This window comes from Argentina anserina, chromosome 3, assembly GCF_933775445.1.
Source record: "Argentina anserina chromosome 3, drPotAnse1.1, whole genome shotgun sequence".
NCBI classification, from domain to species: Eukaryota; Viridiplantae; Streptophyta; class Magnoliopsida; order Rosales; family Rosaceae; genus Argentina; species Argentina anserina.
Genome location: NC_065874.1, coordinates 17707276 through 17724081, shown reverse-complemented (window position 1 = coordinate 17724081; position 16806 = coordinate 17707276). Strand labels below are relative to the sequence as shown.

General features: G+C 47.1%; 2 protein-coding genes across 2 annotated transcripts in view; one reads left to right on the top strand and one right to left on the bottom strand.

Annotated features, from left to right (window-relative positions):
• Window positions 1-16806, top strand: part of LOC126788376 (DNA-directed RNA polymerase I subunit RPA12-like) — a 265399-nt gene that overhangs the window by 104338 nt on the left and 144255 nt on the right. The gene's annotated exons all lie outside the window — the stretch shown is intronic.
• LOC126787195 (uncharacterized) lies at window positions 10660-16308 on the bottom strand. Its single transcript, XM_050513116.1, has one exon. The coding sequence runs from the start codon at window positions 16306-16308 to the stop codon at window positions 10660-10662; it is 5649 nt and encodes a 1882-aa protein (XP_050369073.1).

Genomic DNA, 16806 nt, shown 5'->3' with positions numbered 1-16806 from the left:
CTTACCCTGCAAGTTAAACGATGAGGTTGACGTTGTGCATGAGAGAGGCGTCTAATTTTTTCTTTTTACGCTAATGTGACTTGTTAGATAGGATTAAATTATAGCATATGAGTAAAGATAGTTCGGTTTTAAGTTTCGTCATAGTGTTACTCTTCCTCGCTTATTTTGGCGCGATTTAACGATGGCATAATATAACCTTTAATGCATATTTCTCAAATTTGATTGAAAAATGTATGATTAAAATGTATGAAGAATGTGATAAGCCTCTTTTCTTGTAATGGTCCTCTACCCTTTAAGAAGAAAAGGGCAAAGCTTAGTTTACTTTACTTGATCAATATAACTGTACGTGTAGGTGAGTAGTTGAAACCATAACTAGTCATAAACACATGTCATGCATGTGTAAGAATAATTTGTTAAATACAAAAAATTCAGGAAAAAAAATAATAGGCGGTTATCAATTAGATAATAGCAGTTTGGTAAAGTGATAGTAGATGGTTATCTGCAGAAAAAATAGATAATGTCCAAAATTTTATTCTAATTTAATTTTATCATTTATCTTTTTACTCTTGAATTATTAAAAGAAATTTCAAATCAACCAATAGTGCGAGGGTGTCAATATAATTTCACAAGCGTTTTGATCGACAAACCCTGCTTTGGTTATTAACAGTATAAGACAGTTTTTTCGAGTTTGTGAATTTCTCACATAAAGTCATCACCCTCTTCCACCCAAAGTTCCAAAAATTACAACTCGGATCACCAGATACTCATAACAAGAAAGCATCAAGGACAAAACATATAGTCTCCCGAAAATCACACTAATAAGTATCGATATCAACCATTATGACTCGTTTAAGACTAAAGCAATGAGGTTGCTAAGCTCTAACCTTAGTAAGGTTACCTTCACTTATCTAATTAAGACGCACATAAAGACACATTTATGCAGGACCATATTTTTTCAGATACATAAAGACTAGGGTATACTGCTCTGCTGGCACAGCTCATCTTCTGTTCTCTACTAATTATTGGCCTAGAGCTATTAATAATTTCTCCTACTTGCCAGTGAGGAGAAAATAAATGTTCAGTTTTAGATGACAATAAGGTTACCCAAGTCAATCTGATTTGTCTTTGTGTTATGTAACATGGAATATGATACTCTTCCTATTCTAAGTCGCACTAAACCAAGCCGGAATCCGGAAATCTCATCATTGACCTTCGGCCAGCAAAAGGCAATGCAAAGGAGGAACCTGCGGTGAGCATTTGTAAAGTGTAACACATAGATCCAGAACGTATTTTCTGCCAAGAAAATTCACATGAAAATTTATTTTCAATGCTATCATGTTGTCGAAAAATCATGGACAAATTATAAAATAGTACAATTTTCCATCATAAATTATAAAAATATCACCACCAATTTCTCAATTATAAAAATATCATCTCAATTGATTAGAAATTAGAAAATAGTGAACAAGTTTAGAACAAAATTAGAAAATAGTCACTTTTTAAATATTTTCGATACTGTTTTACATTTTCTTAATCATCTTCTTTTTCTTTTTTCTTCTAATTTCGACCATAACTTTACCGTCCGACAATGGATTTGAGCATGGTTGGAACCATTGGAAATATCTCTTTCATCTCTTTCATTTGATACCATATCCACTCTGAACCGACCACTGTACAAGGCGCAGACATCCTCGCAAGGGGCTGCCGCATTCCACATTTTCATCATGATGCTCCAAACTATTCCAACCAAATCGGAGCTTAAGGCTCCCTAATTATAGTTGTTCCCTTCCATCTGAGCATACTCATACCAATCTCCTTTGAATTTTAACATCATTTCGCATATTTAGACATTTCTTCTTGGCATGTCACATTACATATCACACTACCTATCACAACCCCTGTCACACGACCTAGACCTATCATACCTGCTTACCTGTCACACTAACTGTCACAACCCTTATCACACCCATTGTCACTCCCTGTCACAATACATGTCACAACCCCTGTCATACTACATATCACACATGTTGTCACACCATATGACACACCACATGTCACACTACCTATCACACTACCTATCACACTATCTATTACACAATTTTTATGTGACTATATTGTGACAAGAAGAAGAAGAAGAAGAAGACGACGAAGAAAATGACTAGAACTAATGAACATTTGTTTATTGTTATGTGATCTTGAACTTCTCAAATCAACTGATACGATCCAAATATCGACACTCATGTTGTCGTACATAACACCATCAATCACACTGCTTGTCACAACACACTGCATGTCATACTACCTATCACACTGCCTAGTACATCACAGAGTTAGTGTGGCTGGTAGTGTAACAGGTAGAGTGATGGGTAAACTGATTGTAACACTACCAGCCACGCTACCCATCACACTAACATTGTTCTGTGATGGATAGTGTGACATGTGATGTGATTCTTAACGACAAAAAGATAGGAATTCTCAACGGTCTTGAAAAGCTTCGACGTCGGGGAAGGGTTTAAGACCGGCGGTTAATTTGGATTTGGAGATGGAACTCTACTCTGGGCACCCATAAATGTGCTTTAGGAACCCCATGCATTTTCTTTGATACACGTCGGTCTTTTAACAGCAACAACAACAGCGTGCCCTCTCCGCCATCGTAAGTGACACGACCCACCCCAAATATTACCGACTATTCAAGGATGTATACCAAAAATTTTGGTATATGCAATTCATTTAAAACCCGTCGGCCCTGCTCCGGAACTAAACATTTGAGCTGGGGGAAAGACTGACCCTGCCAATAAAGTTTACTGACACGACTCGCCCCAAAATTTACCCTAATATCGAGGCAGATCATGTGGCGACCACTATTGAATGAGATATACCAAAAAGTTCGGCATAGTCTCATTTGAAAGTAGCAAACCCTCCCTGCACAAAATAACACTCCTAATATCTCAAATCCAACCTCAATACCTGGAGCCTTCGTGCTCCCCACAATTTCACAACCTCCACCAACACAAATCATAAATATAATTCAAAATACCTGACTAAGTATATAATATTTGTTACCTAATCTCATTGGACCCCTGAAGTTCGTAGCTCGTCTTATACCTCAACCTCCCAACCCACTGAGACGATGGGTCCAATGACAATCACACAATATTCTAAAAATATCGAATCGAGTAAATTATGTTAAAAAACACATCCCCTCGGAAATCAAACATGAGACCACCCAACACTCGATGGGTTACTCGTCCTCTCCTTTCTAAACCTTTATTGGGAGTCTACTAGTACATCCCCTCTCTTCTCGGTTCTACCGGTTAATCTCCTCTTTTCTCGGTTCTACCGGTTAATCTCCTCTTTTCTCGGTTCTACCGGTTAATCCCCTCTCTCTCGGTTCTACCGGTTCATCCCTTCTCTTCTCGGTTCTACCAGTTCATCCCCTCTCTCTCAGTTCTACCGGTTCATGCCCTCTCTTCTCGGTTCTACCTACTCTCCTCAAAGTATTTGACACAAGTCCCATAACATAACCCCGAGTCTTACTCGTAAACAAATATACAGTCAAAAGCATCATCATGTTCATAAACAACTAACTAAACATTTAAACACCACATTCCACTAGTACGTTGTTGATACCACTATGATAACCCAACTTGTGTTTACGTTTCGAAACCCAAGTTAGATCATTAAAGAACGATATGTATTATATAACCCAAGTTAGATCATTAAAGAACGATATTGTTCGGGCTGCCTACGTACCCTTTTGAAATGGATCAAGCCACTCGTAGTTCAACTATTCACCATAACAATGCGACCTCATAACCATTCTGATTCGTATCACAAACACAACATCACAACCGACACACACACAATTAATATCATAACCATCACCCATCAAACACATAACACCACATCCATTATCAATCACGATAATCACATCACAGCCAACTATAAATTAACTGAAACCATACGACAATAACACATTATTCTTTATAATGATAATCTAAATCCACAACCTTATACGATAACCAAATTCAATAGTTAAGACATCAATAAGTTCGTATCGACGTATATTACACGATAGAGTGACTCACTACTCTAAAAATGGCAGCACGCACCGACACATTAGCTATACATGGGCCCCACGCGCCACCAATCTCCAACCTCTCCTAATCAACTCGACTCCAACATAAAAGTTATAGATCACTAGAACACAAACATTTTTCACGATGGCGTCAAAACCCAAATCGGCCGGGAAGTGGCTGGAAACGTAAGGGAATTTCAGAACAGTGCACCGAAATCCAAATCATGATCTAGCTCGATTCAATGCTCCAAACCAATCGATTCGAGCCCAGAGGGAAAAGACAAGCTAATCTGCAGCAGCCCGAACTCCGGTGTCGCCGGAAAGAGGCCGCACGGCGGTGTTGACTTCTGCCGGATTTTGCGGTCGTTCCAGCGGCCGACATGCGTCGAGACTTACACCAATCGACGGAGAATGACGAGGCGGTCCAAATGGGATCAGTGGCGCCTCGATAGGAGGCCGGACGGAGGAGAACGACGCTGGAGAAATGTACGGGGAAAATCGGGTGAACAGTGGCTCGAAATCAGATTTTTTGACTTTTTTCCATTTTTTTATTTAACCCCCTATTTATACTAAATTCCAAAAATGCCGAATAAACTTCTTGATTTGTAACTTATTCAGACGAACTCCGATTTAAGTGTGTCGCATGTCCACGAATTCGTATCTACGAGCCCTATAACTTTCGTGAAATAAGTTTCCTCTGAAAACTTAAGCATCGAAAAATCAACTTTTAGAGTCGTCACACGTAGTACGACTCTTGTTCCGAGTAAAAGATAAAAACTATAATCGTAATGAATTGTAAAAGATTCGGGGTGTATCATGCCTTAGAGGGCGGGAGATGTCGTAGACGCTTCTCTTCGGTTTCATCGATCGACAACTTTCCAGTTGTCAAGAATGTGACAAAGGGGTCCATCTACTATGGCGGTGGAGCTTGCTCGATGGAGAAAATCTCCGAATAAGGTCGGGAGATGCTTGGATTTTCCAGTGTTTCCAGATGTACGCCGGGCATCGCCACCTCCGGCTCAGAGGTAGCTAGTCGGGCGAGTGTGTCCGCTCTAGCATTCTTAACTCGGACGATCTATTTAATTTCAAAGTGGTTGAACTTCCGGAGTAGTGACCCAGCCAAATTCTGGTATAAGGTGAGCCGGGGCAGGTTGGATTGATAGTTTCCATAAACCTGGTTGACCACCAATTGGGATTAGCTATAAATCCGAACGTTGGCGGCCTCCTACTCTCAACACTATTGGATCCCCGCGATCAGCACCTCACACTCGGCTGTGTTGTTGGAGGCCTCGAACCGTGTTAATGCGGTGATTATACTTGATTCAGTACGCCGTGCTCCACGTATATATAGTACGCCGTACTCCCGGTCACTTTCCTGCCACGGGTAACACACGTCGTTAAAGTAGAGACCACGGCGGCGTGGTCTTCGACTCTCCGACGCTTAAGTCAGGGCAATGATAATTCGTGCAGAGTAAGGGTAGGAAGTTTAGTGTACTTACCTTGTAAGGTCAAGAGTCTGACCTTTTATTGTTGAGTTGAAGTGGATCGTTTACTTGCCATTCGATGTGGGACGATGTCCGATTAAGGTGCTCTCTGGAGCCTTCTTTGAGATGCGCGTGAGGGCACGTCCGTAGTCAGTTTGGGCCGTGGGGAGGCCCGTTGTGTAGTTAGCGCGGCTGACTTGCTATTAGTATTGTAAGATTGTGCTATACGTTAGCTTTAATGCGCTGGTAGTTGTGCTGATTATGGCGGGCATAAGCCTATGCCAACAAGTCCCCCCAAGTTCCCAGTCTAGGGAGGTAATTTCTTGACTGGGGAGTTAATAACTGAGCGTCTTGCCATAATCAGCAATGGGTCTTGCGGACCCTCTCGTAGTCCCCCCACTCCCCGGTTAAGGAATGCCGAGTTTTTGTTGTGTAGTACGTTTGATTGCTTCTCTCTGTGGTGCGTCCGACATAGCGTAGTAAGTTCTTACGCGTAGGACGTCTTATGTCGCTACTTTTGAGCGTAGTGCGTCTATCATGGCGTAGTAAGTTCTTACGCGTAGGACGTCTTATATCGCTACCTTTGAGCGTAGTGCGTCGATCATAGCGTAGTAAGTTCTTACGCGTAGAACGTCTTATCGCTGTATTTGAGCGTAGTGCGTCCGTCATAGCGTAGTAAGTTCTTACGCGTAGGACGTCTTATCGCTGTCTTTGAGCGTAGTGCGTCCGTCATAGCGTAGTAAGTTCTTACGCGTAGGACGTCTTATTGCTGTATTTGAGCGTAGTGCGTCCGTCATAGCGTAGTAAGTTCTTACGCGTAGGACGTCTTATCGCTGTCTTTGAGCGTAGTGCGTCCGTCATAGCGTAGTAAGTTCTTACGCGTAGCACGTCTTATCGCTGTCTTTGAGCGTAGTGCGTCCGTCATAGCGTAGTAAGTTCTTACGCGTAGGACGTCTTATCGCTGTCTTTGAGCGTAGTGCGTCCGTTCATAGCGTAGTAAGTTCTTACGCGTAGGACGTCTTATCGCTGTCTTTGAACGTAGTGCGTCCGTCATAGCGTAGTAAGTTCTTACGCGTAGGACGTCTTATCGCTGTATTTGAGCGTAGTGCGTCCGTCATAGCGTAGTAAGTTCTTACGCGTAGGACGTCTTATCGCTGTCTTTGAGCGTAGTGCGTCTATCATAGCGTAGTAAGTGCTTACGCGTAGGACGTCTTAATGCTGTCTTTGAGCGTGGTGCGTGTAGGTTGGGAACAGCGCCATTCGTGCTTTGGGGAGCACGTGTCATACATGCATTGGGCGGATGTTTCGTGAACGTTTCAAATTCGTGGGGTGACGTTATCTGAGAAGACAGTTATTGCGTGTAATTAAGGCGTGTGTAACCGAAACGTTGCCTCGGTAACTCAGGCCACGTGGCGAGATCTGGGGCGATGCCTCTTGGGTCGACGACTAGGATGCGAGTAACGGTTTTCTGAATCTGACGGTTAAGGATCGCTTCTGAGGGATCAACGGGCTGGATGTGAGGTGGAGTTTACTACAAAAGGGTGAAAGGGACAGAATGGCTGTCATTATCGACAGACCCAAGTTTTCGAAATCCAAATTCTCTCATTCCCTCTCTTTTGCTCTTGTCTGCTCCCTTTTCTTCCAAGCGTAAACTCATCGGGATTTTTGCGTGAATCGGCTTTTTGAGGTATGTTTTCTGGTCGGAGCCTTCTTTATTCGGTTTGTGGCTTGTTGTTTGTTGGTAGATTTGTGTTTGTAGGGTAAATCGGTGGTTTTGGGTTTTGGGTCTTTCCGGCAGATATGTGGGTTTTGGGTCCATTTGATCTTTAGATGATTGTTTTCCGGCAAGGTGGGGTGTTTGTATAGGCGGTGCGGATGGGTTTTCGCCGTTAACTGGGCTTGGTGTTCTTCATGTTCTTCGTGTTCTTCATGTTCTTCAAACTCGTTCTTGCGAGGTTCGTAGGATAGATCTGACTTACTTTTTGACTTCTAGTTTTAGGTTGTTCGCCTTTGACTTCGGTGTTGCTTGCTGCGGCGTAATGTCTAAGATAATTATACTAACTGATAGCGATTCCGCGTCTGCAGAAGGAAGTTGGTCCGCGTCGTCATCCGCTTGGTCGTGGACAAGTGAATTAGAGACCAACTACTTGGACTTGGTGCGGCGTAGTGGTGGAAACGATTTGCATCGCGAAGATCGTTCTACTGTCTTTGCTAGAGTGTTAGCGAACTGGGACACGAGTGAGTCGTCAAGCACCATGGAGTCGCAACGTGAAGAGACTGGAGAAAGTGAAGGAGTATCTGAGCGTATTATAAGTGCTTCGGGGACTAGCACTTCAGGCCCAACGCTGAGCCCAGCGCCTGTAAGGCGCTGGTTAGATGGTGGTGTGCAGAGGTCGGAAGTGGAGGAGGCACATGGAGCCGACTCCGCCGCAGTGAGTGGTTATGTGGAGGAATTTAAGTTACCTGGGACTATCCTCGCCCGTGTGATTCGGCGTGATGAATTTGGTTCAATGTTGCCAAACGGGCATGCGTTGGTGAGTCCCTCCGTATTACGACTTGGGGTGGAGTTGCCGTTAGATCCTCGTCTGCAATGTCTTGTGGCGGAGTTTGGCTTGGCCTTTGGCCAAGTGAGTTATAACATGTGGCGGGTTCTTCTCGGTCTCTGTTCATTATTCTACCTGTCGGGGTGTTCGGCTCCTACTGCGGCGGAGGTACTCCATTTCTTCAAAGTGGACTACAACCAGCGTAATGGTAATGGGGGGACCGCGCGGTTTGTGAGGCGGGATGAGCGCAGTGAGTACCAGGTTTTAGAGAACTGGCCCACTTCGGAGGCGAACTGGAGAAAAAACAGCTTCGTGGTGGAGGATGGGTGGGAGTATGGGCGCATTAACGGGGTAGAGTATATCCCAAGGAAACGTATTCCCTCGCGGTTCCGGGCTATTAACTGTAGGTTTCAATGCTTTACTAAATTTTGTTACTACGGAATGATAGTTTGCTGATGCTACCTTCGCTCTGTTTTTGTTTGTGTAGCTGGAAGGAGATTTGTTTTGTCTGAGCGAGAGGTTGACAAGGTGAATCGTGTAACTTATCTTTGGAGGTGTCAAGGTGAAGACTTGGTTCACGATTTAAAGGTATTGACGAACCCGTACCTCCTGTTCGAGCAAGGATTACTCTGTCGTCATCGTAAGTAGCAGCGCTCTGTTCTTCCCTCTTTGTTTTGTTTGTGGCGTATTAATCTGTTGTTATATGTGCAGCTACGACGCTCTCGGTGAACAGGAATTTCGAGAAATCAGAGCGCATCTGCTACGCCCGGTTTCTGCAGCAGGAAGATCCTGACGTTACGCCGGATACTGAAGGGCTAGCGATCACGATGTTGCGACGCGTCATGTCTAAGAAGGCGGCAGCCTCTACAAAGAAAGTAAATGTCGCAGCGCAGCGAGTCGAGGATTCGTCCGCGGTTGTGGACCTGTCCATTCCCCTGCACGCGAACCTGCCAAATGAGCAGGGATTACCGCGCCGCAGTGATGCGGAAGGAGTGGGCCGTCTCGATGCCGATCCGCATCTGGCTGATCCGGCGGTGTCGCTTGAGACTGGCAGGAAGAAGAAGCTGCAGAAGGCGGGCGCGTCTTCGAAAAGAGCAAAGTCATCTGTTGCTCCCGAGGATGTGGAGGATGCGACAGTGGAGGCTCCGCCTCCTAAAAGACAGAGGACTACGCAGCTGGCGCCACTCACCTTCACGGAGTCTCGGGTTTTCGAGGATCTGTCCGCCTTGGACCGCAGTCCTCTGAGCCAGCTAGGAGCTTCGGAACTGGAGAAGTTGGTGTTGCTAAGCCAGCGCGCCGGGCTCGGGGGTTTGAGGCGACCTGAAGGATCTGGTCTGGACCTGCGGAGTCCCCTCGGTCTTGCTGCCACGAGGGCAGCAAAGATGGTTTTTAATTTGCTTGATGCGGAGCGGGATGCTCTGGAGGCGCAGCGCCATCTCGCCGAAGTGGTTGAACGGGACAGCACCCATGCGACAAGGGTGTTGTTGCTGGAAAATGACTTGGCCAATGCTAGGGCCAAGTTGGAAAATGCGGCGAACCTCCAGGAGGACCTTCGGCAGGAGGTTGCCCGTCGAGAGGTAGCGGAGTCACTTGCCCGAGAAGCGGCGGCGGAGAGGGATGCGGCGCAGTCTGCCCTTGCGGATGCAGAGGAGCTCGTTAGACGGATGAGCGAGGAGGCGGAAGATGAGAGGGCCCGCGTAGCAGAGGAGGCTGCGTCTAGCGCCGTGACTGCCTTCAAATCATCCATGGAGATGACTAAGTACTTGGAAGGGTACTATGTCACGGCCGTGGGTGACATGATAGCGCAGTTCCAGGAGTTGGAGATGCTGGATCCCGCGGACTACGAGGTCCGGCTGTCGGAGAAGGGTTTGGAACCGCCGCCCATGCCACATGAAGTGACTCCGCCCTTTTCGCAGCCTACTTCTACTGCGGAGGCCGAAGGTGGTAAGGAAATTTCTAACTCTTCTTCGTCTGGTTTTTCTTGTGATAATGACAGGTCTGATTCTAATCCGGAGACTCCCTCTCCTACTCCTCCTTCTCAGAGCATCAGGATGCACAACCGCCGCAAGGCGAATCGGGGGAAGCGGCGGGGCTAGAAGCTGCGGGTACCGGCGATGCGGTCTGAGCAACGCTGGCGTACCAAGTTGCGGGGGAGGAGTAGGATAAGATGATTGTAATGCGTCTCCTGTCGCCGTAGCCTTTATGTTTCTGTAAAAAAAAAATTTTTTTTTTGTAACGGCCTTTGTGCCGAACTTGTTATCGTTTGATGAATAGTTCTTTTGATTCGTGTTGTTTTTGTATTATTGCCGTAGCAATATTGTGGTTGTTGTTTTGTGCTTTTGGCTGTATGCTTAATTCTATCTTCGTTGTGCGCACAATGAAATTGTCTGTCGAAGGAATTTAATTGCCATAGTACGCTAGCGTAGTAAGGATCAATGGTTTGAAAAATTCCTCATTTCATTGATAGCCTGGCCGTAGCCGTGTTGTACAAAGATAGCTAAAGCAGTGCGCCAAAAGCACTCAAACAGTTGGTCCTTGTGCTACGGATGGACTCCTACTTGTAATAGTACTTGAGTTGTTCCATGTTCCAAGGATGGGCTAATTTTTCTCCGTACTTGTCTTCTAGGCAGTACGTGTTTGGTGCTATGATTTGGACGACTTTATACGGTCCATCCCATCTCGGGCGTAGTCCAGTGACCTTTGTTTGGATCTTCTTTAGGACCCAGTCGCCTAATTGTAGTGTCCTGCTCTTGACTCTCGAGTTATAGAAGCGTGCCACGCGCTGTTTGTTCTGGATGTTATGGCGATGCGCTGTGATGCGTTTCTCTTCCAAGAGATATTTATCAAGGTGTATACTGTCTGAATTGGTTTCGGGGTCAAATAGTGAAACCCGTTGTGTTGGCTGAATTACTTCGATGGGTAGAACTGCTTCCGTGCCATACATTAAGCAAAAAGGAGTTTCGCCCGTGGCTTCTGTTGGTGTGGTACGGATTGCCCATACTACCTCGTCGAGTTTTTCTGGCCAAAGTCCTTTAGCTTCACCCAGCTTTTTCCGAAGAAGGCTTTTAATCAATTTGTTGGCGGCTTCTACTTGCCCATTGGTTTTTGGATGTGCTACGGATGCGAATTTGAGCTTAGTTCCTCTTGCCTTGCACCAAGTGATGAGGTACTCGTTGTTGAATTGCGTGCCATTATCTGTGATGATAGACTCCGGCGTACCGTGACGGTAGAAGATGTTGCGTTGCAGGAAGTTTTGAACCTTCTCGGTTGTTATGGCCGTCAGGGGCGCAGCTTCAATCCATTTGGAATGATAATCGATACATACAATGACCCACTTGAATTGACATTTCCCGACGGGTAATGGGCCAATCAGATCCATTCCCCAAAGGCAGTTGATCCACGGGCTGACTATGTAGGATAGTGGTTCGGAGGGTAGGCGTGGTATGGGTCCATGGATTTGGCATTTGTGGCAAGACCTGGCGAGCTCCTGTGCATCGGAGGCTAATGTGGGGCAATAATATCCTGTGCGGAGTGTTTTTGCGGCCAATGCGCGGCTGCCGTAATGGTTGCCACAATCACCGCTGTGGATTTCGTTCAAGATCTGCTTGCCTTCTTTGGTTGTGACGCACTTGAGGTCAGCATTCAGCAGACCTTGGCGATAGAGTGTGTTGTTCCGCAGGTAATATCTTACCGCCCGTCTCCTTAGTTGTTTTGCCATGGTCTCGTCTTCTGGTAGCTTGCCGTTGCACTTGAATGCTACTATCTCATCCATCCACGAGGCTTGGTCGCGCTCTATCTGGCATATCTGTTGCAAGGTCTGGTGAATGGAGGGATGGTGGAGAATTTCGACCCTGGTATCCTTGTGGCATTGGTGGGGTTGCGCCGTGGCGAGTCTTGCTAAGGAGTCCGCTCTTGCGTTATTGGCCCTCGGTATTTGATTGATGTGGTAGAATTCGAACCGCTTTAATAATGTTGTGGCATACGCCAGGTAGGCTGCTAGTTGCTCATCCTTAGCAGTGAAGGACCCGGTGATTTGATTGACTACGAGCTGAGAATCACTGAACACATTAATACTAGTGGCACCCGTGCTTAGGGCCAATTGTAGTCCTGCAATCAGTGCTTCGTACTCCGCTACATTGTTGGAGGCGGCAAAGTTGAATTTTAAAGCATACTCGAGTTCGAGTCCCCCCGGTCCGCTCAAGATGATCCCCGCTCCGCTAGATTTTGCGCAGCTAGAGCCATCTACGTGCAAGTTCCATGGCGAAATACTGACGGGGTTGATGACATTACCTGGTTCCACTTCTGTCGTATTTCGGAGGATCATTTCTGCTATGAAATCGGCTACGGCCTGTCCTTTTACGGCGGGTCGTGGCCTGTATTCGATGTCGAATTCTGTCAGCTCGATAGCCCATTTGCTGAGTCGCCCGGAGTGTTCTGGATTCTGTAGTACTTGTTTGAGAGGCTGATTTGTGAGTACGTGGATGCTGTGAGCTTGGAAATAGTGGCGCAGTCGTCTGGCTGCTACGATGAGCGCGAGGGCTAATTGCTCCAATGTTGGGTATCTTGTCTCTGGGCCGTTCATGGCTCGTCCTGCGTAAAAAACTGGCAGTTCTTTAGTTCCATCACGGCGAACTAAGGCACTGCTGACCGCGGTTGTGGACACTGCGAGGTAAAGGTACAGGGGTTCACCCGGCTGTGGGGTTGACAGTAATGGGACTGCGGCGAGGTAATCTTTTAATCCCTGAAAGGCCTCTTGGCAGTCTGGTGTCCATTCGATCAGTTTACTCTTAGAGCGCCTTAACAATCTGAAGAACGGCTCACACTTGTCAGTCAGTCTTGATATGAATCTAGATAATTCCACGAGTCTGCCTTGGAGGGCTTCTACATCCTTCTTGAGTATTGGCTGCGCCATATCTAGGATGGCTTGTATCTTTTCGGGATTTGCCTCTATGCCGCGTTGACTGACGATGTAGCCCAGGAACTTGCTTGTTGTTACGCCGAAAAAACATTTCTCCGGGTTTAATCTCATCTTGTACTTTTTGAGCACATTGAAGATGGTTCGGAGGTTGGTTACATGGTCTTCTGCTTTTATGCTTTTGGCCAGTATGTCATCGACGTACACCTCGATTTCCCGACCGATGTGTTGGTCAAACATTTGTGTGACGCAACGCACATACGTAGCACCCGCATTTTTTAATCCGAAGGGCATTACGTTATAACAGTACAGGCCCCTATCAGTGACGAAGGTCGTAGCTTCTTGATCCGCTGGGTTCATGCGTATCTGATTGTACCCGGAGTAGGCGTCCATCATACTGAGCAACTCGTGACCTGCCGTGGCATCAATGAGCTGGTCAATTCTGGGTAGGGGGAAACTGTCCTTTGGGCATGCTTTGTTTACGTTCTTGTAATCCACACACATACGCCATTTACCGTTGGCTTTACGTACCATAACACAGTTTGAGATCCACTCAGGGTACTGTACCTCCCGGACGAACTTCATGCCTCTCAATTTGTCAACTTCCTGGCGTATCGCCGTGCTCTTTTCATCGTCGAAGCTTCGGCGCTTTTGCTTAATTGGGTGTGCGGAAGGTTTGATGTGCAATTCATGCATGATGATGTCGGGCGAGATGCCAGGCATGTCTTCATAAGACCATGTGAAGACTTCCATGTTGTCGCCCAAGAAACTTGTTAAATCTCTCTCAACAGTGGGATTGAGAGTTGCCCCGATTTTGATCTTGCGCTCCGGATGACTTGCGAATGGCGTAATGCTTTTCAATGAGGATTCGGGGTTTGCCGGAATTTTTGTCTCGTATGGCGTAGCCTTCTGCTTGCTCTTTCCCTTCGACGTTTCGCCATCTCGTGCGTCGACAACTTTGTCGGTTAAGTTTACTGTGGCGTGTACTGCCAGGATTTCGTGTCGGTTGCGCGTTTGTCGAATTGCGCGTGTCTGGCAATCTTTTGCCACGGATTGTGAACCCCGGACCTGTCCTGTTCTGTGCGGAGTTGGGAATTTCATGAGCATTATGTGTCCGGCGATAAAAGTTCGCATCCGGTTAAGTGTAGGTCGGCCGATGATCCCGTTGTATGAGCTGTAGGCATCGACTATGATGAACTCAGCTTCGACGCAAACTGTGCATGGTGCGGTCCCAATGCGTACTGTCATATAATCCGAACCTAGGGGTTGGGTTATGTCACCAGAGAAGCTGACTAGCGGTTCGTGGTCTTGTACCAATTTCTTGCCGCTACGCTCCATTTTTTCGTAGCAGCCCTTGAATACGACGTTGACTGCAGATCCCGTGTCGATCATCATCTTCCCTACATCCCATTGTCCGCCCAAGATTGCGTCTATGAGGAAAGCGTCGTCATTGGGTAAGGAGATGCCAATTTCCTCGTCCTCAGTGAAGGTGATCGGTTTCCATCCTTCTTTCTGTCGTTTAACGTTTCCTCCTGTGATGGCATACACCTGCCTTGGGTGATTATTGCGGTCAAAGAGCTTTTTTGCTCGGTTGGACAAGTTGGTCTTCGGGGCTCCTCCCTCTATAACGTTGATGCGGCGTAGGGTCTCGACTGCGGCAACCACATTCTGCTGTACCCTCTGTTGCGCCGGGCGAACTCCCGTGTCGCCATTGGCTCTTAATATGCGGAGGGTGCGGCAATCATTCGTGTTATGACTTCCATTTTCGTGGAATCTGCACCATTTACCAGTTTCTGCTTCGGTTTGGGGGCGTAGCGGTCTTGCTGGTTTCCTCAACGTGCCCTGATGTGCGTGGAAAAAGTCCTCCAGGGTCTCTTCCCTAGGCAGTGTGTGGTCACTACGGCGTCCCATCGCGTTAACTTGGCGGGGGTCTCTGTTGTCGCGACATTCCTGGCCAAGTCTTCTGTTCTTGTCCCGGCCCCTGTGCCGATCGTTGTTACGCGCATCACGGTGATTGGCTTGATGCCACTCTCTCTTCCTGCCTTTGCTATGGTCTTTTGTGTTTGGGAAGAGCTCGCGCTGGAGGGGGACTGTGTGTGTAGATGTCTGCGTCATAGTAGTTTTGTCTGATGGTACTGGGGTCCGCTTCTCTCCGTATGTAACGTATTCTGCCTGAGCGTATCGTACTGCTTCAGTCATGATGTCATCGTATGTGGCGCCGCGCATTCGAGGGTCCACATTAATGTGGAACAAGAAGTTCTCTGACCGTAGTCCTTCCTTAAAAGCAGCCAAGGCGAGCGTTTTGTTCAGGTTCCGACATCTGGATGCTGCAGTCTGCCATCGCATGACGAAGGTGCCCAATGTTTCCCTGCTCTCTTGTTTTACTTGAAATAGGTCATCAGTTGTGTGGGCGGCCCCGGCCATGAGTATAAACCGATTAAGAAATGCTGTGGTTAACTGCGCGAAAGAATCCATGGAGTTCGCTTGTTGTTCAAAGAACCAATTCATGGCATCCCCATCTAATGTTTCGCTGAATAGGTGGCATAAGGTGGCGTCGTCGAATTCTCTACTGGCAGTGACTTTTTTGAAGTTATCAATGTGCCGGAATGGATCGCCTTCACCTGTGTACGGCGTGATTTTTGGGCTCTTGGATTGAGAAGGACGCACGGTGTTCATTATTCTCGTAGTGAATGGGCCTGGCCTGGCTGCGAACACTGGTTGGCACCGTGGATTGGCATCCCGTTGTTCTATCGCTGTTAGTCGCTGCAAGATCAGGGCTAGCGTGGCAGACTCGCTGTTGTGAGCAGCTGTGTGGGGTCTGGAACGGGAGGTGACGCTTGTGCTTCCTTCCTCACGGTTATGGATACGCCGTGGTGATGGTGGCCGTTTCTTGGCGAGTTCGGAGGGGGTCATGCTGATGCTTAAGCGAACTTGTTCTCGTCCTCTTGTTTGCGCGCTGCCCTCGCGATTTGACTCCCCATGTAAATGACTGCGCTCAGCCCGTTCGAGGTGTGTCTGTATCCTGTCATGTTCGCTCTGAAGAGCTGCTGCTTTCTCGCGTTCCAGTACCTCGCGCTGCTGGCAATCGGCTAGATCGCGAGCCATGCTTTCCATTCTTGCGGCGGTTGCCGGATCTGTAGTCGCATTGGTACTAACGACTGTTCCGGGTGTAGGTGTGAGGATGAAAGGGTCGTTGGCGGAGGGTAGAGGGTGGTTGAGGCTAAGGTCTGTGACGTCTTCGATGTGACCGCCTGCCGGAGTAGAGGGGGACGGATTCGTAGTGCCCATGTCGAAGTGTAGTTGTTTGGCTAGGTGTTGCATGGGATGTTTTTTTTGTTTGACTTTTTGTTGCGGTTTCCCACAGACGGCGCCAATGTTAATGCGGTGATTATACTTGATTCAGTACGCCGTGCTCCACGTATATATAGTACGCCGTACTCCCGGTCACTTTCCTGCCACGGGTAACACACGTCGTTAGAGTAGAGACCACGGCGGCGTGGTCTTCGACTCTCCGACGCTTAAGTCAGGGCAATGATAATTCGTGCAGAGTAAGGGTAGGAAGTTTAGTGTACTTACCTTGTAAGGTCAAGAGTCTGACCTTTTATTGTTGAGTTGAAGTGGATCGTTTACTTGCCATTCGATGTGGGACGATGTCCGATTAAGGTGCTCTCTGGAGCCTTCTTTGAGATGCGCGTGAGGGCACGTCCGTAGTCAGTTTGGGCCGTGGGGAGGCCCGTTGTGTAGTTAGCGCGGCTGACTTGCTATTAGTATTGTAAGATTGTGCTA